We start from the raw sequence: 25,301 nt of genomic DNA on the forward strand, positions 1-25,301 counted from the left end.
GAAAAGTATGAAACAGAATTGCAGAAAAAGTGTGAGGCTAAACAAAGCCAATCTCTGAAAAGCATCAAAGGGAAGTGGAGTATGATTAAAGAGGCTCTATGAGAAACTGCAGAAATAGTTTTAGGTTTAGAAGATAGGGCGAAAAGGGCAGGATGGTACGACAAAGATTCTAAAATGGCAGTGGAAGAGAGAAATCTGGCAAAAAAAAAAAAAAAAAAAAAAAGATAAACTGGACAACAAGACCTAATACAGAAGAATTCATTAAGAAAAGGAAAGAGGCAGATAGAATTTGCAAAAGAAAGAAATGAAATTTAGAGAGGAGATGGATTACAGTGCCAGAAGAAGAGTATAATGATCAAGAAGTAAGAAAATTCTACAAGAGAGCTCAGGAACTGAAAAAAGGCTCCCAGCCACGAACAATATTCTGCAGAGATAAAGAAGGAAATTTTATGAGGAGGAGAACAGGTTCCAGACCGATGGCCCAAAAAAGAAACAGAGGGGGGACAAACTGTGGCAGAATGTTAGTCAGGATGAAAGACCTGTACCTATGCCGACAATAGAGGAAGTTAGGAAGGCAATTAAAAGCTTAAGGAGTAATAAGACTCCAGGTAACAACAACATTTCAGCAGAGATGATCAAGGGTGGAGATGAACATCTAACAAGGTTGGTACATCAGCTGATAGTGGAAATGTGGGAAAAGGAGTAGATGCAAGACCAGTGGAACACGGCCATTATATGCCCGATTCATAAGAAGAAGGACAAATCAAACTGTGAAAATTATTGCGCTATTGCTTCAGTCAGTGTGGTGTACAAAGTATTAGCCAAAGCCATTGCTATGAGACTTGCACCAATTACAAAAGAAATACTCAGAGACTACTAGTGCAGTTTTCGACGAGGCAGATCAACAACATACTAGATCTTCATTATAAGGCAAATAATGGAAAAGTGTTATGAATATAGTGCGGATGTACACCAGATTTTTGTAGCCTTTAAACAGGCCTATGATAGCTATATGCACATTAATGGAGATGGAATTCCCTAGTAAACTTATTCGACTGGTACAAACGATCCTCACCAGCACAAAATGCCAGGTATAAGTAGAAGGAAAACTTTCTAAAGAATTTGAGGTCAACCAAGGGTTAAGACAGGATGATGCATTATCCATGCTACTCTTCAACATAGTGTCAGAGACAGTGATGCAAAGGGTGGAGATTGATAACCGAGGTGGCACCCTGTTTCACCGTATGCACCAAAATCTAGCTTATGCCGATGATGTGTATATGCTGTCTAGAAGTTTGAAAGAAATGAAAGAAGGATTTGGCAAACTGGAAAAGGAGGCAGAACAGTTGGGACTTAGAGTAAAAAATACAAAAACACAGTATCTCTTTGCTTCCAGGAAAAATGCTGTTGTTAAAGTGAAAATATATTAAGTTGAACAGAGGAAATTATGAGGGATGTGAGAAGTTCCAATACCTGGGACTGCTGGTTTACGGAGGACAGCAGAATAAGAGAAGAAATAAAATCTAGGATTGTTGCAGGAAATAGAGCTTACTGGACCCTGATCAAGATCCTTCAGTCACGTAGCCTGAGCAGAAAATCGAAGGTGACTGCCTATTGAACAGTCAAAAGACTGGTGGTAATGTATGGCTCAGAAACATGGACAATTACTGTAGCAGAAGATGAGCTCTTGGGAGATGGGAGAGGAAAGTATTAAGAAAGACTGTTGGAGCCATGTATGAGGATGAGCAATGGAGGATAAGGATAAACAAGGAACTGGAAGAACTGTATAGAAATCCTAACTTGGTGACTGAAAGTAACTGTACCAGATTGAGATGGCTGGGCCATGTAGTGCGAATGTCAGAGGATCAAGCTGTCAAAAAGGTTAACACAGGAAATCCAGGTGGCAAAAGATGCAAAGGGAGACCCCTGAAACAATGGCTGGAGGATGTGGAAAATTATCTGGGAAACATTGGAGTAGGCGCTACAATCTGGAACCGCGAGACCACTACGGTCGCAGGTTCGAATCCTGCCTCGGGCATGGATGTGTGTGATGTCCTTAGGTTAGTTAGGTTTACAGCAGTTCTAAGTTCTAGGGATTGATGACCTCTGAAGTTAAGTCCCATAGTGCTCAGAGCCAGCAAAACATTGGAGTCAGGAGAAGGAGGAAACGAGCAGAAAATCATCAGAATTGGGATGTGATCATCAGAGAGGCCAAGCCTAAATGGGCTGTAGCACCAAGGAGTCAGGGAGTAAGTAAGTGAGTAAGTAATAGGGCTCTTAAGATCTTTCCCCCCAGTATTCTAAAATACTTGTTTGGCCACAGATGTTTAAAAGAGGTACTGGTAAATCCAGCAATATTTTAAATTGTACACAATTCACAGCACAGAACAAACAAGCTTATCCATTTGCAAATTTTGCCCACACACTTTCTCAGATATTCCACTTTTTTTTTAATTCATGCAAAATTTTATCAAGTATTTGTTATAAACAGGATGTAACATGACACTACACACAATTCATTTAGGACTGATCTCTCATGGGCTACTCAGAGCAAACTTTTGTGGAGTGGCATGCACAAGATCAGCCAATTACAATGTGGTGAAGTCTGTTAAATAACACAAGGCACATTTAGGGATTGGAGAACATACCGAATAACTCAAGAATGAGTCTGTTGCCTGACATTCTCTTATTCTGCACCAATGTCAATATGATTTATGTGATCATATATGTCTTATGGATGTTAATGAAATTATCCCTCATTAACACTATGACAGTACAGTTATTATATGAAACTCCTTTTCTGTTGCACAAAATTATTCTTTAACACAAATGTTTAAATTTTTCAATTAAAATTTTACATTTAATATTTTTCAGTATAATACCGTCACATCCATATGTAAGTGAATGCTATAAAAGAAATTTCACCAAATGTAAAATTCCTTTACAATGTTCTCTTATCTGAACCTAAGGAAGGTTAATAAAAATAAAAAAAACCAGTGCAGCAAACACGTTAAGGCAATTGAAACTGAAATAGGCTATCAAATAATCACTTAACCAAATCGTCTCAAATTTGAAATGAACTTCCCTGCCGATAATTTAGCATATTACGCATTTTTTACTTAACGTGAGTTACAGCAGCTTTGTTACACAAACTGAGTTTAGCACAGCTCATTTTGTTTGTAGTACACAATTTAAACAAACTGATACACATTTTAAGTTCAAAAATTACAAACAATTCTCATAAATATTGTACCTGAGAAACTTCTGACCTTTATCTTACACAAAAACCAATATCAGCTGTTTTTAGCAATATTTGAGTGGACTATCAACACCCTTCCCTCCTTTCCTTGAGAAAAATAATCGAATGATTATTTGAACATTTTCAATTTTGTTCTTAATAATTTACATAAGGCCTATAAATTTAAAATTAACGTATAATGTGGGAAGAGTCCACAAGCAAAATGGGTTGTTATTGTGTCAGCCAGTCAGGTGTAAGCATTTTTTGGGGAGTAACGCTTCATACACCAAAATACAAATGGGCTGTAGACAGTGTGCAAAGTCTGCAACCTTGAATGAACAATCGTGTTTCTCAGAGCAGTGGTGTGTGGATCTTGACAACACAAAAGTGGTGATATTGATGTGAATGGTGAATAAAAAACTTTAGAGAGCTGTCAGTTGTTTGGAAGCAGGAAAAAATTGTTATCTTGCACATCAATTTCACAGTGCTATAAAAAAAATTATTTTCAATGTCATATCAAAGCATTGTCGAACTGCAAGTTTCGAAAAAACACAGACGTCCCAAATAAAAACATTAAATAAAATTTGCCACCTCCACATCTTTAAAATTTTGAAATAAGTGAATCCTATGCCTGTTGCAGCTCATACAAAATTTAACTCTACAAATGTTTTCTCCTTTCTTAGGTAACTAGCATTGTTTGTTTATAAATATATCATAATTATTGTTACCTCCTTTAGAACCTATTCCTCAGGACTGTAAACTTAAATGGCCCCAAATCTGTGAAAAACTCAAAATACATATTCATTTCTACTTCATCACGAGCTGCTCGTCGCACAAGAAGCGACGCAGAAAGCGTTTCTGAGCAAGTGAATCGATACTCGTCAATGCTGCCACAGTGACAGAAATTACCAGCAGTTGGCAGAAATAAATGTATGGTGCACATAAAATGTGAGCCAAATAAAGAAAGTGCAAACAGTGCAGTTTGTTTGTAGGACACTGAGAACTGTGCTCCGGCACAAATGTGGCTACGGCAATACATGACTTAACAAGCTAATACTGTACTTTCACTACTTGTGCCACTTGTCCTCTACAAGCAATCACAATTGGAAACAGTAGTATTCATACAAATGAAACAAGGAATAAAAGTGACCTCCACTACTCATGGCACAGAAAAAAAAGAGTACATTATTGAAACACACAAATTTGTCATTGTTCTACCTATTAAGTTAAATGTTCTGACAGTAAGTTCTGATTCAGTCTTGTGTGTGGAGCAGTGGGAGGTAGCAGAGTGATTTTAGCATATTTAGGTCACCAGGCTTAGAACAAATCTGGCATTGCTGTGAAAAGGTTATCAAACTGTTGTTTACATTGTAGCTGTAAATCAAAATGACAGCTGTCATTGAAAAACCTCTGACTATGACTATCTACAGCAACCTGTTTTCTGAATGCGAAAAACATGAAAGCTGTACTCGTACATAGTGAACTTCGTGCAGTATGCAGAGAGAATGGTGTCTTTTGAGCAAAGAAGGCCTGACAAATATCCATAATGGGCGAAGAAGTGGAAGATCATCCCTGTGACAAACGAACTTATAGTAAAGGTTAATGACAGAAATGAAATTTGTCAGTTCAAGTGAAATTTGTCAGTTCACGATTACAGAATTATCAGTCAGTTTCTCTAAGATATTAAGGACATTGTTGCATGGACTTGTGACTAATTAGCACAAATTTTGTGCTCCCAACACTTATTACTGACGTTCACAAAATGAAGAGTTCGGCGACCACATTAATGCAGAAGGAGACAATTTCTCAATCACATTGTAATGACAGATGAAACACAGGTTGGAGACAAAAAGCCAATCAATGGACTGGCATCACAAGAGTTCACTAAGTAAGCCTTTAAAGTGTCGTCAATTTATTTATTTTTTCCCTGCACACAAACTGACAACCTCTACTTTTGGGACAGAAAGGGGGGTACTCCTTGAACTTAACAGAACTTACTTTCTGGATAGCCCTCCTATGAATGATCCTGTAGATAATGTCAGTATCTTTGTGAGGCTTTTGCTAATGATGCCACAGTATGTAGAAAATTCCTGCCAGCAAACTATTATAGGAAAACCTGCTGAGGGATGCAGGGACTAGCGGTCGTCTTTCAGCCTAAGCAAATGTAAAGTTTTGTGCATAAATAGGCCACAACAGCCATTACTGTATGATTACATGACTTCAGAACAATCACTGAAAGCAGTCACATCCATTAAATGTCCGGTAGTAGGCATCCACAGCGATCTCAGTTGCATGTCCATACAAAAACAATTGTAAGAAAGATAGATTCATTGGCAGAATCCACGAAAAATGTAATTCATTGACAAACGAAGTAGCTTACAAAACCCTTACTGGGCCAATGGTACGAACAGTGTTCATACCATTACCTGGTACAGTTAATAGAGAGAATAGAAGAATATCATAAGAATAGAGATGTTCACCCACACTCTAAAAAGAGAGGTGTTAGCCATTATGGACAGTTTCAGCATTAAAATTCTGAGACAATTTATTCCAAGGAGATTCCGACAACGTATTACTTCCCCCCTGCATACATCTCGCAAAAACACCACAATGGTAAAATGACAAAAATTTGAGCTAATTTCAACTTTTACCACGGACACTTATCCCATGCACCATTTGTGGATGGAACATGAAAGGGGGAAAATTTTGACTGTACTCAAAGAACAGTACTTCAAGTACTGTGAAGTGTCTCTCAGAGTGTGTGTTCCTAAGTTACTTACCTACTTGTACGTAATGTCCTTTTGGCAACTTTGGGCACATTTAAAATCAAAATTTAGTTAGCAGGAACAATAAGATTAGGGAAAACTTTTATTATCATTATTATAACCTTTCTGTGGATAGTACAAACAATTTTAGAAACAGAAAGAAACGATTACCGATTGATAACTTCTCCAACTCCACAGACAAATTACCGAATAATGAATATCACTGTTTGGTTTTGTGTGTGGAACCAATGGAATAATACAGAAGGTCAAGAGAGCAGACATATGTGTCTGTAAAACTTAACTTAGAATTCACTTACATACAACGCACATTTGTAAATGACGAGTGTAGAGCCATAAGAAATGTGTTAATTTGTGAACCTACAGTTGTGATGAATACCTTGAAATACTAAGATCACAGAACCAGCAAAAGTTGACGTGCTGTACTTCTGTGTTGTAATACCACATAAAACTTTTTCAAAAATGGTTCAAATGGCTCTGAGCACTATGGGACTTAACATTTGAGGTCATCAGTCCCCTAGAAGTCAGAACTACTTAAACCTAACTAACCTAAGGACATCACGCACATCCACGCCTGACGTGGGATTTGAACCTATGACCGTAGCGGTCGCGCCGTTCCAGACTGAAGCGCCCAGAACCACTCAGCCACAATGTCTACCTAAGACTTTTTCACCTGTCAATTTCTGAACCTACAATTGCGATGAGTGCCTCGATATACTAAAATCCAAGATCTAGGAAGAATTGACTTGCTGTACTTCTGTATTGTAATACTACAAACAACTTTTTCACACGTCTTGAAACTGTACTACCCATTTAATTCTGAAAAATGCCATCATCATATAAGTCTTTGTAAGTTCTACGATTTAATAAACACTTGAAGCCAATATTCCTAGCCAGATACTAGGATAGCACAGCAGTGAACCTTCTGTCTGACCCACCATTACCGACGGAGGCTGCAGATGCCGGCAGTGGCGACGTTTGCCCGGCGGTGTCACTGTCGGTGTGATCAAACAACCAATCGAGCCCCACGAGGCTGGAAGAGGCATCGCGAGTGGTGGTCGTGGCCGCATCGGACGGAGCCTTAGAAACGCCACAGGGCGGAGGAGCCACTGTACAACTAATGCACTCCTGGCGGTTGCACCGGCAGCACACAGTTTCACCTGTGGGGGAAATCCACCCCTACACTAGTGTGGAATTCAGATCAGAATCCACAGGCAAAAACTAAGTTTTTCATAATAATGAGGCACCCCAATGATAAAACTACATTTCTAATCTATTCCAGAAAACTACAAAAATATTTTGACACAATTAGAATCAACACACATCAATCCAGCAGCTGTCTAAATGGCAACTCGACACACCTGTGGTGTGGAAAGCCTATCCTGGCTTACGTATCGGCCCGTGACGGGACTGTGCTATCCGAACGGCATGCGGCAGCTGTAGAACTAATGGGTAATCCAACGCATTTGACAGCTGCCGTGCCATTTGCACTATGCCGCGGAAAGTATAATGCAGACATTTCGACGTGGCAGCCGTCGGTGAATGTAAACGGACGAGAACCCGGAAAGCTGTGTGGAGGGGAGAGGTTTGGGGAATGTGTCCGTCTCATTATCACAGAGCTGGCAGGCGACATTTCTACTTCTGCGAAAGTGAAACTGATGTACAGTCACAATGATTGTCAATCCTTTCTGGTGTCGTGGGACTCATTTTCAAACCCTTGATGGACCAGATTAGTCTCATAGCTAATTTCAAAGCAGAAAAAGAAAACAATGAGCAATGCACGACACATTGCAAACTGAAGCACACTTCGCTTTTGATAACAGCTACCGTCCAATTGCTTGCTGAAGCTGACAGTGTCTTCAACACGGTAGCTCAGGCGTGACTCCTGCCAGTATCTTAAGCAACCAAAATTCAACCCCCCCCCCCCCCCCAAACTGCCACATTAAAGTGTCTGCATTAAAGTGGGGACTTTGTAAACATTGTCAACTTAACTTCTTTCAGGCATGGCACAGCAGTCTTTAGGACAACCACAGTTTGTAGGTCAGTTGATTCATTACTTTCTGTACTGTAATTTCTTGCCATATGTGTGCACATATCTTAGTATCTTGACACTGAACAGTTAATATCTTTAATGGAAGAACAGACTGATTTGTGGGGCAAAACTCGGGAAAATTACATGCGTTGAATTCTAAAGGAAAATTGATTGATTGATGTGTCCAAGGAAAAGTTAATACAATGTGATGAAGCGTGACAAATGTAAATTTGGGGTAAAGTGTTTACTTGATATGATACTCTTTGGCTGTCAACAGTACACTACTGCCCACTGCTGAGAAAAGTGATAATAGTCATTCTGTCCACTAATACAGGGCTGCTATCTGAAGGTTTTCCCCGGAAGAATGGTCACTATTCAGGGATATGACAAGAAAGCTCATTTGAAGCAAAAAACTTCATATGGGCTACTCTGAATAGTTTCTGAGACAGAACACACGATTGGTAACATGTTGATAGGTCCAGTCATTTTCGAAGAGCGAATAATGGGACGGAATTATTAGCATTTTTTGGAAAAGGACATTCCTTTGGCCACATGGATTGCAATGTACTACCAGCATGACAGAGCCCCTTCACATTTGACCCAGAAATCTGAGCAAACATCTCAACCATACTTACCCTAATCGGTGGGCTTGCCACAGTATTACAATTAACTGCTCACCAAGATTCCCAGACCTTAAGCCATTAGATTTTGTTTATGGGGTTGGATGAAGCCAGAAGGGTACAAACAGAAGGTGAATAACTGAGATTAACTGCTTGGTCGCATCACAAATGCAGCTGCCCTCATTAGGGAATGTGCAGAAGCACTCATTTAAGCAATAACGTTCTTCCATGTGAGCACAAATGCATTCAGTTAGGTGATGGCATATTCAAACGTTTATTTTTAACTGTACAATAGCTGTAACTTGTCATGTACCATAATGCTAAATGTGTTGAAAGCACATATTTTTCAATTAATACTTTGTAACATGCATGTTGTAATGTCTACTAACTGTTGTACATGTGTAAAGCTGACAATGAGTTGAATAATACAGAGAATAAATAACAATGTACATGAAACATGTTCTATCTCTGGACCATTTCAAATAGGGCATATGTCCAAATGAAGTTTTTTGCTCCAAATGATCGTTCCTGCCATATCCCTGAATGATGACTATTCCTCCATGGGACACCCTGTATATGACTACATAGTGAAAGCATTCATTTAAAGAGTGAGAACACCTGTTATTGAAATTCTGCAGGAATCTGCTACAATATTACGATTATTTTAAGCACACTCGATAAAAAAAATTACTTACTCCTAGGAGATGTCAAACTAATACAGTGTAACACAGCCATTAACCTTTATAATAATATCAATACAGCAAGGAAGAAGAGTCCACAAGTTTCTGGAAGAAAGCCACATTTAATTAAAACCACTTGTTCACGACTGGACCCCGCAGATGGTAAGGACACCTGTATTTCACCCGTTGCTCCAAATAGTCCCAGCCATTTCCCACGCGATTACAATCAGGTGACTTGGCAGGCCAATTGAGGTGCAATGGACTACTCATCCAACAGGGAACAGCTGCTGACATCTTGGGAAGATGGCTATGTCCACAGCATACACACCGTGCAGATGCAAAAATGAAGGGCAACACTTTGTCACCAAAAATGTTGAAATAAAAATCCTGGTTCATGTTCATAATAACCTTAGTGAATGGGTCCAATTGAAAATACAAAAAACACCCATAAAACATCACTGAACCACTGCTGGCCTGAAATACAACCTTCAAAGACTCTAAGTTACACAGCTCATTGGGCCATAGCTACACTTGGCACCTTGCGTTACTTAAAAGAGGCAACTGTCTACTTGCTGAACCACATTCTAGGCCTCCAGTCAGGTACTGTCCAGTTTCTGTGTTGTTTGGCCCACTGGAGGAACACATATTTACATGCCGCTGAGAGTAATGGCCTTTTGCGAAGCAACCCACTCCATACGTCCATTGCATGCAGTTGCTTTCACAAAGTACACTCGAAAACTGGTTGAGAATGACCTGCATTCACTGACAGCAGACAGTCAGGATCTTCTTACAACCAGTGTTCTAATCCTATGTTACACGGCTGCCAGTAGGTCACTAATCCTTGTAGATACATCAGACAGTCTATGTTGATACACCAACAAATCAAGTAACTTCATCCAAGTGTGTACATCAGCTCATCCAAAAACAAACTCTTTTCAGCCAATCTGTCACATCTCCAAGTTGACAAAACTTACTGCGCCGGCTCTGTACGACCAACTTGCATGTGCACAGCACTTCAGCGCCGTGACTAAAGTCAGCAGTGCAGAGTGACACGATGACCTCATACCTGTTCTGCTGTATCTATGGTGCTTCAAAGGGAACAGTGTACCCTTTTTATGGGGGCGACTAATATACTGCACAGCGAGTTTATTTGCAACATTATTTGTCGTTCCTTCTGAAATGTAGTAGATAAAATTAATGTCCTTTGAAATATTTTCGTTCCACTAGATTCATAGCGAGCATCCCACAATAATTTGTTAGCTGCAGTTCTCACTGACGCGATACGGTATGCGACACAAAACACTGCAATAAACATCGCGTGACACGACAGTTATCTGTGTGACATTTGTGTTCCCACAGGAGGGATACAAGAAGTAACTGGACACAGAAGGCTGCAAGAGCCTCACATGTGGAACACTGCTGTCAGCCTGGTCACGGAGAACTTCCAAATATGTCATGTATTTACTCTATACTGGAAAGAGAGACAGTCCTCCTAGTATTAAAAACAACTTTGATATATTAGCTACATTTAGTATGCAACATTTAGTATAACCTAAAATGCACCAAACATAAGCTAGCAAGCAACTACATTTTTTACTGCAGACTTTTCAAAATATTTGCTGTGTTTTATTGAATAGCAAAAAGAAAACCAGCTGACTTTCAAGCTGTGGTCAAATGAGGAAAACTGCACAGACGGGAACAAGCACAAATGGCTAAACAGTGGTTTTCAATTAATTACATGAAAATTGAAAGTTTTACTGAGAACCTACCAGCAGAGGTTGATGTAGAATTGCTTCATCTTGATAAAACACTTTGTTCTTTAGGCAGCAGTTGCTTCTAGCAGTCAGCATTCGGTATTGCCCGAGGTGACATGACAGAATTGTGTCGGTATTTTCTCACAGTCGTCGGAGTAAGAACCAGTTAAGTCACTTCAACTATGTTTCTATTCACTCTACCAATCCAGGTTGCTTCTGTGTCGCATTGTTGTATCGCATATCGTATCATCTCAGTGGTAACTGCTCCTTACTGAGTTAGAGAGAGAGAGAGAGAGAGAGAGAGAGAGAGAGAGAGAGAGAGAGAGAGGAGGTACGTAGGTTGGTGTGTGTGTGTGTGTGTGTGTGTGTGTGTGTGTGTGTGTGTGTGTGTGTTTTCTGGGCAAAGGGCATACCACAGTACAGTCTTATGCCATACGTAACCTCTGTCTCTGCAGAGCATAATATAACAACAATGGTCTGAAAATAGCAGAGGAAAAGTAGCAAAGAAAAGTATGTATTCCAAGAAGTTATCACAAAAGGCAACACCTAACATTATGACAAGTAGCATGACTGCAGAGCCACAAAGCAATATGGTACATCAAAGATGACACTCTATAGTCATCCCAACTTGAAAGACCTTTAAAAATGACCAAAATGCTAAAGAAAAGGAAACATATAGAAACTAAAACCACTTCAGAATCAGATGATAAGAGTGATTCCAGCAGAAAACACATAACTTCAGACATCGAAGACTTCATGGAAGACACTGAAGTGTAACTACATGAATTTACCCATCAGCTCATAAACTTTTTACTGTAAAGTGGATGTTCATAATATTTTATCTACAATACTGAAGACATTGTTTGGCAGATATCAATAGAAAAAATACTATAACAGTGAAGTCTGCAACAAAAACTGAAAATTCTTCTTCAGTGTACCCAAGGCCATAAGTGAATCAAATTTGTAATACTGGACAGGAAGTAGTGAAACCGTGTTTACCTTATCTTGGTGAAAACTTGTTTAACACATCCAGATTATTGAAGACATGGAGAAATTGTCTTCCCTCTATTATTCACTGCATGCAATATTGGGTGAACGTTTTATTCATGTCAGCGTGCAGCCAAATTCATTTTCACAAGGTTGGACAAGTACATCATGAGTAGCACTTTTCTGTTAATGAATCTGTCTCATACTACCTTTGTACCAAACTTTCACGACAAAGCAACTATTAACAATATCAGTACTTGTATAGATAAAAAATCTACTAAGTGGCAACAGGAGAATGCTCATACAAAAGATAGGATGCTCTTGCATCATTGACAGTACAGTAGCAGTTTGTGAAGAAGTGTGGCTTACAGAACACACAGCTTACTCCTTGCTGCCAAGAAAGTGCGTACCTTGTACATCACTGAACTTGAAATGGAGTAATGTGAGCATCAGTCGTTGGTCTGCTGTCTCTCATAGTAAAATGAACTAGGTCTTATGATTCTATAAACTGACTAAAATCTTGAAATTTAATTGACAATTTTTTTTCTGTTAAACACATTTTAGGATATCACTTGCCCCATTTCATGTTAAGCAAGTTATTCAATGTACTGAAAACTTTTTACTGTATCATTTTTGACAAGGTGTTTACATTAAATGAAATAGTAATAACATTTGCAAACATTATATTTTAGGAAACTGCCAATTTACAATCCACATTATGTCAAGAATAAATCTGTTATTACATTCCTTGTATTATTATCAATACACCACTATTCACTCAAACTAAATAGAAGGATTTCTCGTAGTCACAAGAGATCTCTCGAAATAATACACGAAACACCCCATGTTCATTTCTTTTTAAAGTAATCATATGTATCGAATTAATGAATCAATCATATTCTGTTTAATCCACTCCTTTTTAATTGTGATAAACTACAATTCAAGACAGCATCTTTCGACATTCCATTTTACTAGAACTGTGCAAAAAGGCTGTGAAGAAGTGAAATGAGGGCAGCTACAGCCAACTGTGCTGTGCCATGCCATACTCTGCCATACACAACAGCGGCCATATAAATGTGTAATCACCGCTGCAGCTTATTTCGAAACTGTTCCTTCTAGACAGCTGCCAGATCATGTAAAATATGCCTTACAAAGACCAGTATACTATCTAATGTTCAATTTGGCTTTTTTCTTTTTCTTTTTTCAAATTTCATCTCATTTACTGTGGAACCTAATTGACCATACCATATGCCACAAACCAATATGAAGCTCCTCTTACTACTAGATTTTACTATTATCACTATTTTACAGATACAACATTTATCCTACATGTAAATCTGCTTTCTAGTCCCAGTTATACGCCTGCTGATGACTCAATGCATCTGCTATTCAGTGAATTGTCACCTTTACTCCTAAATTGAATACTGTAATATCCGAGTGCTTTTTCTGTAAGTGTTCTATTTAGTTTGTTCTTCAGCTCACTTGTACACCACAATTAAATACCAACCAAAATACATACTTAAAGAAGAAACAGTGAAAGTTTTGTATAATAGTCATCAAAAGATTACTGTGATATGTAAAACTGGAAGTTCTCTTTGCCAAACTAAACCTCTCTACTGAGTTACCTAAACTAAAATTTGAAACATCGCAAAATTTTTGTTACCTCAAAAGCCTATTTCTTACACTCAATTATCTCGAAAACAAACACATGAAACAAAATCAGCTCTTAATCAGGACAGAAAAACACATTTTAAATGTCTCTCGTGCCTTAATGATGTCACATCTGAAAGTTATTTTATACTCACTGAGCATAGGGTGGTAGATAAATAACAAGCCAACTTCAATGTACAGGTAAGTGATACAATGAGGTGCAAAATAAAATAGTGATTATTTCCATTCTAGTGAATACTGTACTGTCTATGGAGCTCAGGTAGTGAAAGTGGCATGGCATTTAAATATTTTAAGCTTTACAGCTTCATAAGAGAAATGGTAGGCTGGAGTCACTACTGCTACAAAGCTTCAAAACATACACCACCACACAAGACAAGTATACTCACTGACAATCAGTGCGAAGTTGGCACACTCGGTCCTCCGTCGAGCAGCAGGTGACGGGCTGACGTAGCCGGGGCTGCCGTCAGCAGCAGCACTGTTGTTGTCGCCCTCATCCCCACTGGCTTCGTCCGTGGCACACGATTCTCCCGGCAAGCCCTCATCTTCGTCATAATCGTCTTCGTCGTCTCCTCCGTCCAGGAGCTCGTCGGCCGAAGAACAGGCTCCGAACCTTTTGCGGAACGTGCGCCCCGGTATTCGGTGGTTGCTGGACACGCCACTGTCTGCGGCACTGTTAGTACCTGCTGCCCGAGAACTATGGTCCGTCACACTCTGCAGGCAGAGGGCAAGACAGTTTAATTTAATTAAAATACCTCTGCATATATTAGACATTTAAAATCAGCACTATAAAAAAAGATCAACTCAACAACTTTTATTTATTTTTCATTCATACGATTCGAGGAAAACAGAAAAGGAAGAGAAACAAAGCATCCGATAAGTGATGCTAAAGGATGTCGAAAATTAGATAGACTTACTGTGTGGTTATAATTAAAGTGTAGCTACTTATAGTGGTCCAATGTGGGCTGTAATTATCGTACGGCAGCAAAATTTAGTAGGTATTCCAAAGTGTTAATGCAGAACTGACTTGTGCTAGAAAAGATTTGTTCCAATTTTGGCCTCCAAGTGCAAACTTGGTGCTGCAAACACAAGAAGGCCGATACATATGTTTCCGTACGTAGTAAACTAGAAATGGGACATGGGCAGAAAAAAGTCATAGAAGGGAGAAAGGCATAATGTTTATTTTATTATTAATAGCCACTTCTATAATACGTTCAATACGAGCATCGGAGACATCGACGCAATGCTGCATCTGTAAAAAACACACAATCAACTGTTCCTCGCAGCAGTTCCAGTGGAATCTGAGCAGTGTGTCCCTTTATGCTGGCCTTCAGATCACGTAGGAACCAAACTTGTCACTGGTAAATGCATGCTTTTAGATACCCCCAGAGCAAAAAGTTACACGGGTTCCGATCGGGTGATCTTGCGGCCCACGCATCTGGAAAACCTCTGGATATAATACATTTGTGGGATGTTGCATTAATCAGGCCTTTCATTGGACGAGTGACATGGGGTGTTGCCCACCTTACACAAAAACCGTGGTCTCCGCACAGTTGCGCTCTTCCAAAGTAGGAACCACACGCCGTACAAGGATGTCTCGATAATGTGCAGATGTCACAGTACAGGCTCTCTGGATGTATTGTCTTCAAAGAAGAATGGACCGAGAATAAAGGTGCTTGTCAATCCACACCACACAGTCATATACAGTGAGCGCAACTGCACTTTGCACACAACATGTAGTTTAAAAGTACCCCAAATTCAGAAATTTTGCGTATTTACTGCACCGTGTACTGTAAAATGTGCCTCGTCACTCCACAGAATACTGTCCAGCCAGATGCCATCAACTTCAATGTGTGTCAGCAACCGAAGAGCAAATTCAGACCGTTGCTGGGGATCACGAGGTTTCAGTTGCCGCGCCATCTGCATCTCGTACAGGTAGCTGTGTAAAATAAGACTGCTAAACTTTCCATACTCATGACCACGGGACGGACAATTGTCGCGGTACTGCGCGTGCACTAGCACTACCCGCGGCATGTGCTGCATGGTCAGTTACGGCAACAGCAGGAGAAGGCCTCTTCCTCTTCCAGATTCCACATCAAGCTTACCTGCATTTTCGAATTTCATTATCAACTTCTTTAAACCACTCAATGACACAGGGCTTCTCCTCAGACATTTCAGTTGCCGATACTCTCAATACGGCACTGTAATATCCGCCGTTCGGATAAAACATTTTCACTAACAGCGCACATTCTTTTTTTCTCGGTAGCCGTACCGTTCACTCACATTACGGGAGTGCAGATTTCACAGTCGTATATAAAGCTCACAGTACCAGATCTGCACCTGGTGGCCACAACTGGAAATAATTCTTTTCCAGAGTAAATTGGTTCCACATTAACCTAGTAGCATACCAACCGCATGATAATTACAGCCCACACTGGATCTGCACTTTAATTTTAACTAACCAGTATACGATAAGAAATTAGGAGGCTCTCCACAGAATCAGTGCGAAGAGGAACGTTGACGAGAAGAGCTGGGAAGATAGGATATGTGAAGGGACTTTCATGTTCATGGTTCAAAAGGGAGCTGTACAGAGCAAAAGCTGTAGAGGAACACAAGGGTGAGAATGTACCCGACTAGAAGTGGACGAAGTTGGTTGCAAGAACTACTCCAAAATGAAGAGGTTGGCTCAGAAGAGGGATTCATGGTGGGCTGCATCAAGACAGCACTTATAGGTAAAAGGTGCCAGTGCAGTTATGCAGAATGAAACACTCTATATATCAATGGGGGTGGCAACTTTCTTTCACAAAAAGATTTACCTGATATTTCCAGGTCGAAATTACAAATTTCCCTGAACCAATTTTTGTTGTAAGTTAGACTAAATTTTAAAATGCTAGTTTCCATTGCTCAGTTTCTTCTTTCCTCCATGCCACAGCAATTAGTCCAAGTTCAGCTAGAATTTACTAGTTTATCAACAGTTCTTCAAGTTACAAGATCTTGCTGACCTCAGAAATTCAATTGTTATTGTCGTCCATTGCGATTCTGTATTGTGCCATGCTGCATCACTGTATGACAACCTCTTCAAATATATGATAATCCGTGCAGAAAAACACTGCCGACTGTTACCCTTTTGATAGGAATGATACATTATATTTCAGACACTCCTCAAACTACGGTCATTGTTCACTTGAAGCATCACACTTCAAGAAAGTCAGTCAGGTACTACTTTCCAACAAAATCAGTAGAAAAGAAGTCTGAGTATTTCATGCTTACCAAGAAAACATGCATGTCAAATATAGATCTGTATTTATTTTATTAATAAAATTTTAAAAAGAACACAATTTTTTGTGCGAATGATGAATTCACAGTTAAGTGACAAATACTCACGTGAACGTTATATTCTTGTCACACACTCAATCATGCAATGGGAAACAGACATGGAACCATGAAGCCAAGAGCACTAATGAAGATTCCCCAGGTCAGTAGGCACACAAGAGATAACCACGATGGAGCAACAAACACTGTAACAACTGAAAGCCCTTTTGGACTCTTTCTACATCTACATCTACATCTACATCTACATCCATAATCCGCAAGCCATCTGACGGTGTGTGGAGGAGGGTACCTTGAGTACCTCTATCGGTTCTCTTTCTATTCCAGTCTCGTATTGTTCGTGGAAAGAAGGACTGTCGGTATGCTTCTGTGTGGGCTCTAATCTCTCTGATTTTATCCTCATGGTCTCTTTGCGAGATATACGTAGGAGGGAGCAATATACTGCTTGACTCGTCGGGGAAGGTATATTCTCGAAACTTCAACAAAAGCCCGTACCGAGCTACTGAGCGTCTCTTCTGCAGAGTCGTCCACTGGAGTTTATCTATCATCTCCGTAACGCTTTCGCGATTACTAAATGATCCTGTAACGAAGCGCGCTGCTCTCTGTTGGATCTTCTCTATCTCTTCTATCAACCCTATCTGGTAAGGATCCCACATTGCTAAGCAGTATTCAAGCAGTGGGCGAAAAAGCGTACTGTAACCTACTTCCTTTGTTTTCGGATTGCATTTCCTTAGGATTCTTTCAATGAATCTCAGTCTGGCATCTGCTTTACCGACGATCAACTTTATATGATCATTCCATTTTAAATCACTCCTAATTTATGGAATTAACAGCTTCCAGTTGCTGACCTGCTTTGTTACATGATTCCACAAATGATTGTCTCCAAAGCAGAATCTCGAAGTGAATAATAAAAAAAAACTCTAAACATTTACTTCACATTTACAGAACCCAATGATTTTTCCAGTAAACTTAATATCCCACCTTTCCCTGACAAGTCGCAATGCTGAACAAAGGTGTTAAATGCCCATTTACAAAAGATGACCCAGGAGTGCTGCCCTACTTGAATACTTACACCACTTCAGGGATGACTGCCTGTAACACTGAGAAACAGTTGAAATAGTTAGAACTGGACGAAGCTCCACAGCTTAATAAAATTGTTGTCACATTCTCTAGAGAATTTTGGACCATGTTAGTGCCTCTTTTAATCAGTATGTACTGTAGACCCTCGAACAAAAAACTGTGCTCAATAGCCGAAGAAACCAAATGTTACACCCATCTACAAGAAATGTAGTAAAAGTGATCCACAAAAATACTGTCCAATATCTGTGATATCCATTTTCAGTAGAATCATAGGACATATTCTGATCTCAAACATATTGAGGTATCTCAAACAGAATGACCTCCAAATACACTAATTATGTGAATATTAGCTTGCGCTTTTCTCATATGACTTCCTGAAAGCAATGGATCAAGTGGATGCAGTATTTCTTGACTTTTAAAAAGTAATTGTCTCAGTAACACATATACACTTATCATCAAAAATACAATCACATGAGGTATGAGGTATCATGATTTCTTGGTAGGAACATTGCAGCACATTATCTTGGAGGGAGTGTCTTGACAAATGTAGAAGTAACTTTGGTGCCTCAGGGAATTGTGTTGGGACACTTGCTGTTCATATTGTCAATTAATGACCTGGCAGACACTATCAGTATAAGGTACGAAAGTCTTAACAACCAAACTGGTTGAAATTTGCATATGTCACTTTGGGATAACATAGTGAGACATCTAGGGATGAGAATGTAGTGTCATCACATCATTCCAAGAAGTTCAAAGCTGTGCCCTCAGCAGGAAAGATGATGCTCAAACCTTTTTTCAATATCCAAGGTCTGATACTCATTGAATTCCTCAAACACGGAAAACCATTAAGGTATACAATTTAGTGAGATACTCCATAGCCTGTCCAAGTCTATCACGAGGAAACGGCCTCAGAAGCTCACGGAGGGAGTGATTCTGCTCCACAATAACACTAACGCACATCCACACATCTCCAATGTTACACAAAAAATGTAAAGGCTAAGTTCAAGTGAGAGCACCTTGAGCACAGAGGACCTAGCATGTTTCGTACAGCTCAGACATGTCGCCCTGCTACTTCCATGTGTATCCATTGACTTGTGAAACAGTGGGATAGTTATGCTCAAGCCTATGGCGATTACTTTTGAATAAAGACTTCAATTATACCAATGGTGTTCTTTTGTGCCTTTTCTTTTGAAAACCTTCACAGTAACCTCAGATCTTTTGCAGGTGATTCAATTGCCTGCGATGATGTTCTATCAAAAGAGAGAGCCACTAATATTAAGTCAGATTTTGGTAATATTTCAACTCTGCAGAGATTGGTAACCCACTTTAAATTTTCTGGTAAGTATACCTGCTCACTGCCTAAGACAGAGAAACACAGTTTTTTATGACTACAATATCAATGACTCACAACTGGCATCAGTCAATTCTTGGACCAGTCTAAAAAGGAGATTGCTTAGAAACCACACCTGCAACCTATACTAACATATTGCTCGTGTGAGAGAGATTCCTACCAAATATGGCTAACAGGAGATATAGAATTTGTCTGAACTATGGGAGAGAGTCACAGAGATCTAAAAATAGCACACAATTGAAGATAAACACAAAGTATTCCACTAAAGCTTACTTATAAACAAAGTTCCAAGAACGAACATTAAATGAGGAATCTAGAAATACACACACATAAAAAAAAAAGTTCCGCGTCACCTTGATTCCGAAACTTCCAGAACCTGTACAGAAAATTGGAACAGAGATCAATGTAAACATCATTTCCATTCTTTTTATTGCTCGTGAAAACCACGCACTGCATGTTGTACCACCGTACAGCGAGACCTTCTGAGGTGGTGGTGGTCCATATTGCTGTACACACCGGTACATCTAATACCCAGTAGCATGTCCTTTCACTGATGCAGACCTGTATTCGTCATGGCATACTACCCACAAGTCCATCAAGACACTGTTGGTCCAGATTGTCCCACTCCTGAACGGCGATTTGGCGTAGATCCCTCAGAGTGGTTGATGGGTCATGCCATCCCTAAACTGCCCTTTTCAATCTATCCCACACTTGTTCGATAGTGTTCATGTCTGGAGATCATGCTGACCACTCTAGCCGAGCGATTTCGTTATCCTGAAGAAAGTCATTCACAAGATGTGCACGATGTGGGCGCGAATTGTCATCCATGAAGACGAATGCGTCGCCAATATGCTGCCGATACGGTTGCACTATCGGTCGGAGGATGGCAATCACGTATCGCACAGCCGTTACGGCACCTTCCATGACCACCAGCACCGTACGTCGGCCCCATATAATGCCACCCCAAAACAGCAGGGACTCTACACCTTCCTGCCCTTGCTGGACAGTAAGGCATTCAGCCTGACTGGGTTGCCTCCAAACAAGTTTCTGACGATAGTCTGGTTGAAGGCATATGCGACACTCATCAGTGAAGAGAACACGATGCCAATCCTGAGAGGTCCATTCGGCATGTTGCTGGATCAATCTGTACCACACTACATAGCGTCTTGGTTGCAAAGATGGACTTCACCATGGACGCCGGGACTGAAGTTGCGCATCATGCAGCCTATTACACAAAGTTTGAGTTGTGACACGACATCCTGTGGCTGCACAAAAAGCATTATTCAACAAGGTGGCATAGCTATCAGGATTCCTCCGAGCCATAATACATAGGTAGCGGTCATCCACTGCAGTGGTAGCCCTTGGGCGAGCTGAGCAAGGCATGTCATCGACAGTTCCTGTCTCTCTTTATCTCCCCCAAGTCGAACATCGCTTTGGTTCACTCAGAGACACCTGGACATTTCCCTTGTTGAGAGCCCTTCCTGGCACAAAGTAACAATGCGGACGCAATCTAACTGTGGTATTGACCGTCTAGGCATGGTTGAACTACACACAACATTAGCCACGTACCTCCTTCCTGGTGGAATGACTGGAACTGATTAGCTGTTAGGTGCTGCTCATGCAAAGTTATTTACATCTTTGGGTGGGTTTAGTGACATCTCTGAACACTCAACGGGACTGTGTCTGTGATACAATACCCACAGTCAACACCTATCTTCAGGAGTTCTGGGAATCAGGGTGATGCAAAACATTTTTTGATGTGTGTTCTTCACCCCCTACAATTTGCTCCCATAGGAGCTGTGAAGACAATATTAAGACTAATTACACTGTGCAGAAAGGTACTGAAGCAACCATCCTTCCAGTAATTTACATGTAAATGGAATGGAAACACTCCGTTATAAATGACGCAACATGAAGTACTGCCTATTGTGCAAGGATAGCTATAGATGCAGATGAAAATCCTTACACTGAAGCTCTCATGGCGCACAAGCAGCGGAGACCGCGATCCTCCGGCCCCTCCATTCTCATCCGTGTCTGCACCGAGACTCGTTGCATGTTCGTCCGACTGCTCGGCAATCGGGTAGACAATCTCACTGCCGAAGCTAGCGTAGCGGTGAGGACCGCTCGACGACGACCCGGACGCCACGCCCTCGGCCGACGGCATCGGAGTCGGGGACGCCCGTCCCCCGACTGCCCCGGAGCCTCCACTGCTGCCCCCGCTCTCTCCCTCCGGCACAGAGCTGTATCGCTCCAGCACACCCGAACGAATACGCCTCACCTGGCGTGCATTCTGCTGTTTCCAGTACACCAAGCCTGAAACCGATAACGTACTGCACTGTCATCGAATGAACAAAATATGATATTACCAATTATCAGACCTGTTTGGTGACTGGGGTCAGGACTTCATAGCATAGTACACAGAACTCAATATATTGTTCTGTATTGGTCTTAGCAGGACTAAACTGATACATGCACAATTTAAAGAGTATCTCAAGTACTAACTACACAATTATTATTATTATGATTGTTGTTATCCTTTTACCACCACTACCACCACCACCACCACCACCACCACCACAACCACCATGCATAGCAATGTTTTCACTATGCTACTTATTTCTAAAGTGCACAACATTTCACATAGATAAAGTTGGCAGTGTGTGTAAACATTTCATAGCAGCCCAAAGTCAACGACTTTCACCAACCGGAAAAGGTGCGTTTAGTATATGTGATATGTTTATACTATACAGAAACTATCTAGTGGATAACACTGGAAGCTCCGTGAGACTGTTCATAAGTGATGATGTTATTCTATCAAATTAAGGGAAGACCTGCAGAGGATCAACATTCAGTGCAGGGATAGGCAGTTGACCCTGAACGTAAATAAATGTAACATGTGCACAAATAGGTGAAGGAATGCACTACTATTTGATTACACTATTGATGAAAAGTCGATGGAAACAATAATGATAGTAAATTACCTAGAAGTAACTATCCGAAAAGAGCTACAGTGGAATGACTATACACAATTAGTTTTAAGGGGAGTATAAATGGCCATTTTGTTGAGAAACTTTAATTTTTGTTTGTTTTTTCTGCAGAAACATTATTTGGACTTTTTTTGGTTAATTTGGTGTGTTTGACTAAAAGAATACTTAATTTAATTATTTGTGTAGTACCATTTTTACGATTTCATAAACAATTGCTCAGTTAAAACTGAATATCTCAAAAACTGTAAGGTCTGATACACTGTGACATGATTTACACGCTAGTGGAAACCTTGCTGCACAAGTTGTTAGGACTGGCATAGCAGTTGTGATTCTTGTCTATGCTGTGCATGTGACATTCCCGGTATAATGGAGGAAATAGGAGCTGTTGAAGACACCGCAGTGTGACAGCAAGACGATTAGGTGTTGTCTGCTAAGCAATACCAACAATCACCTATCCGAATACTACAGTCAAGAAATAAGGAACAACAAAAATATCCTACATGGTATGAAAGAGACTATGTAAACAACTTTTTTCCATAAAATATCAACAGAAGACAGGTCGATCCACAACTTTCATTCAGGTGAGTGATATAAATATAAAAAGGCTGAATCAGCTGTAACTTTAGTTAAGTTTACCCACAGGAAGCCTTACCTGAGTTTACTAGCTTCAGATTTGGTAAATCCATGTCTATTGAAGAAATATCTGATAGGGAACACAAAATGTGAATTAGTCACTCAATAATGTAGTTTGGACAAGAGTACCTAAAAATGTGTAGTGCTCCATATATCGAGTTCTGTTGTATATGATACTATCATCAAATTTAATGATGGTAATACTGGTAAACAAATTCTCAAAGTTGGGGTGAAGACTGGTTGGAATAAGTGAGCCATACGAAAGGAACTGGACAAGTAGCAAATCGACAAAGCTGAGCTAAAAGCCAAAAACGTGTAAAAGAAGGAAAGATCTTTGAAGAGGCTGCATTCAGACAATGTAGAAGATAAGGAAGCCTACAGTTCCACCAAATTTTAACTGTTGTTTCTATTACAATGCAAGTTCCAATTTAAATTTATTTGTGATTGCATGTGAAAAATTAATTTTCTCACACAAACGACTTGTTTACTCAGAAACTATAGAAGACAAACTTTTTATTTTTTCCAAATAATTTATAATACCCATGTGATACTATACATGTAGAATATAATATAAATGGACGGATAAAGAAAATCTACTTACCAAGTAGTGGCAGCGGAAAACACACACACACACACACACACACACACACACACACACACACACACACACACACATTTACAAGTTTTCAGAGTCAGTGGCTCCTTCTCCTGGCAGAAGAGTTAGAGGGGAAGGAAAAGGACTGGAGAGGTTTAGGGAAAGGGGTACAGCTGAGCAAAGTCTACCCTGACTTGGGGTTCTGGGCGACTTTTCTGAACTGTACCTCTTTCCCTTAACCTCTCCAGTTCTTTTCCTTCAACCCTCTTCCTTCCCCCTCAATTCTGCTGACAGAAGAAGGAGCCACTGACTCCAAAAGTTTGTAAAAGTTAAATCCTTTGTGTGTGTGTGTGTGTGTGTGTGTGTGTGTGTGTTTTCCCCTGCTGCCACTTGGCGAGTAGATTTTTTGTCTATGCGTTTATATTATATTATCAATAATTGATTATTTTTGTTGTTATATGTGTAGAATGGTAGGCATCATCTGTATATTACCAATAAAATGCAAAAAAAATTAAGTAAAACATGTAACAAGAAAGATAAAATAGAAAAATTCTATTCTGACTCCTGGAATATGTACTTCAAACAAGCTAGGACAATGAGTACATGAAGCATGTATAAATAACCTGCAAGAGTTTCAACACATTGCATGAAGCAGTTCTTACGGAAATGAGTCACTATATTACGAAACTTAACATTAACGGGATAGGCCACTCATACTCCCTTAAGGGAAGTAGAAGCTACACTCCAATTTGTTAGCAAAATCTAAAGGAAATATAACTCGTCCACAAAATGCATTACTTGCGTAACACGTCTGACCAACCTTGACATACTGCTCGTCTTGTAGTGACAGACACTACAAGAGAAGTCTTGTTCACCAAGGAAAAATTTACTGTTCAATTTTTGAGAATGCACATTCGCACAAGTATCTCACAAAATTACCACAAGAAAATCATGGAAATTAGATGCCATGAGCAGATTTATTGGCAGCTGTTCTTGGCATACCATTTGTGAATGGAACAGGAAAAGGGGTACATAACTGTGGTAGCAGAAATACAGTCCACCATACACTGTAAGATGACTTGAGAACTGTGAGTATAGCAGCGTCATGGAAGTAAGTAATGTTGTGATCCAACAAACAACATTTATCCAAGCTCAGCCATTACACACGTTACACTCTTAGAGTCATCAGCAAAAGATAGTGCCCTTTAACTAAGTGCTATTCCCATATGCAGTCAGTCATAAGCTATGAAATCAAAGATTAAGAATCTAATACACAAAACATGGACACAATTTTCAGACCACCTGTCCAATCAAGAATAGTAAGTGGCAGACTCCATACTGCAAAAATAAAGTTCTCAGGCTCAGTGCTTCAACAAACAAAAAGATAAGATCTGGAATAAAAATATCTGCCAAGAAACACAGGATAAGCAACTATTACATGAAGGCATAAGAATATCCAGGTTGAAAGGGTTTGGATATGTGAAGAGGATGGATAAACAAGAATGGAAAGAAAATGGCTCAAAAAGGAACTTTAAAGCATCAGATCTAGAAGCCATACCAGGA

The 25,301-nt window shown here is 40.0% G+C and overlaps 1 protein-coding gene across 6 annotated transcripts in view; it reads right to left on the bottom strand.

Annotated features, from left to right (window-relative positions):
• The window catches only part of LOC126292314 (pecanex-like protein 1), a 274,150-nt gene that overhangs the window by 187,073 nt on the left and 61,776 nt on the right, over window positions 1–25,301 (bottom strand). For 4 of the 6 annotated variants that reach the window (XM_049986247.1, XM_049986250.1, XM_049986249.1 and 1 more), the window contains 3 exons: window positions 21,490–21,836; window positions 14,152–14,476; window positions 6,960–7,181 (listed from right to left, as the gene is read on the bottom strand). In XM_049986247.1, coding sequence (XP_049842204.1) covers window positions 6,960–7,181; window positions 14,152–14,476; window positions 21,490–21,836 — 894 coding nt within the window. The remainder of the gene's footprint in view (window positions 1–6,959; window positions 7,182–14,151; window positions 14,477–21,489; window positions 21,837–25,301) is intronic. The other 2 variants (XM_049986251.1, XM_049986252.1) reach the window with 1 other exon arrangement.

The sequence above is a fragment of the Schistocerca gregaria genome, chromosome 9 (genome assembly GCF_023897955.1).
Source record: "Schistocerca gregaria isolate iqSchGreg1 chromosome 9, iqSchGreg1.2, whole genome shotgun sequence".
NCBI classification, from domain to species: Eukaryota; Metazoa; Arthropoda; class Insecta; order Orthoptera; family Acrididae; genus Schistocerca; species Schistocerca gregaria.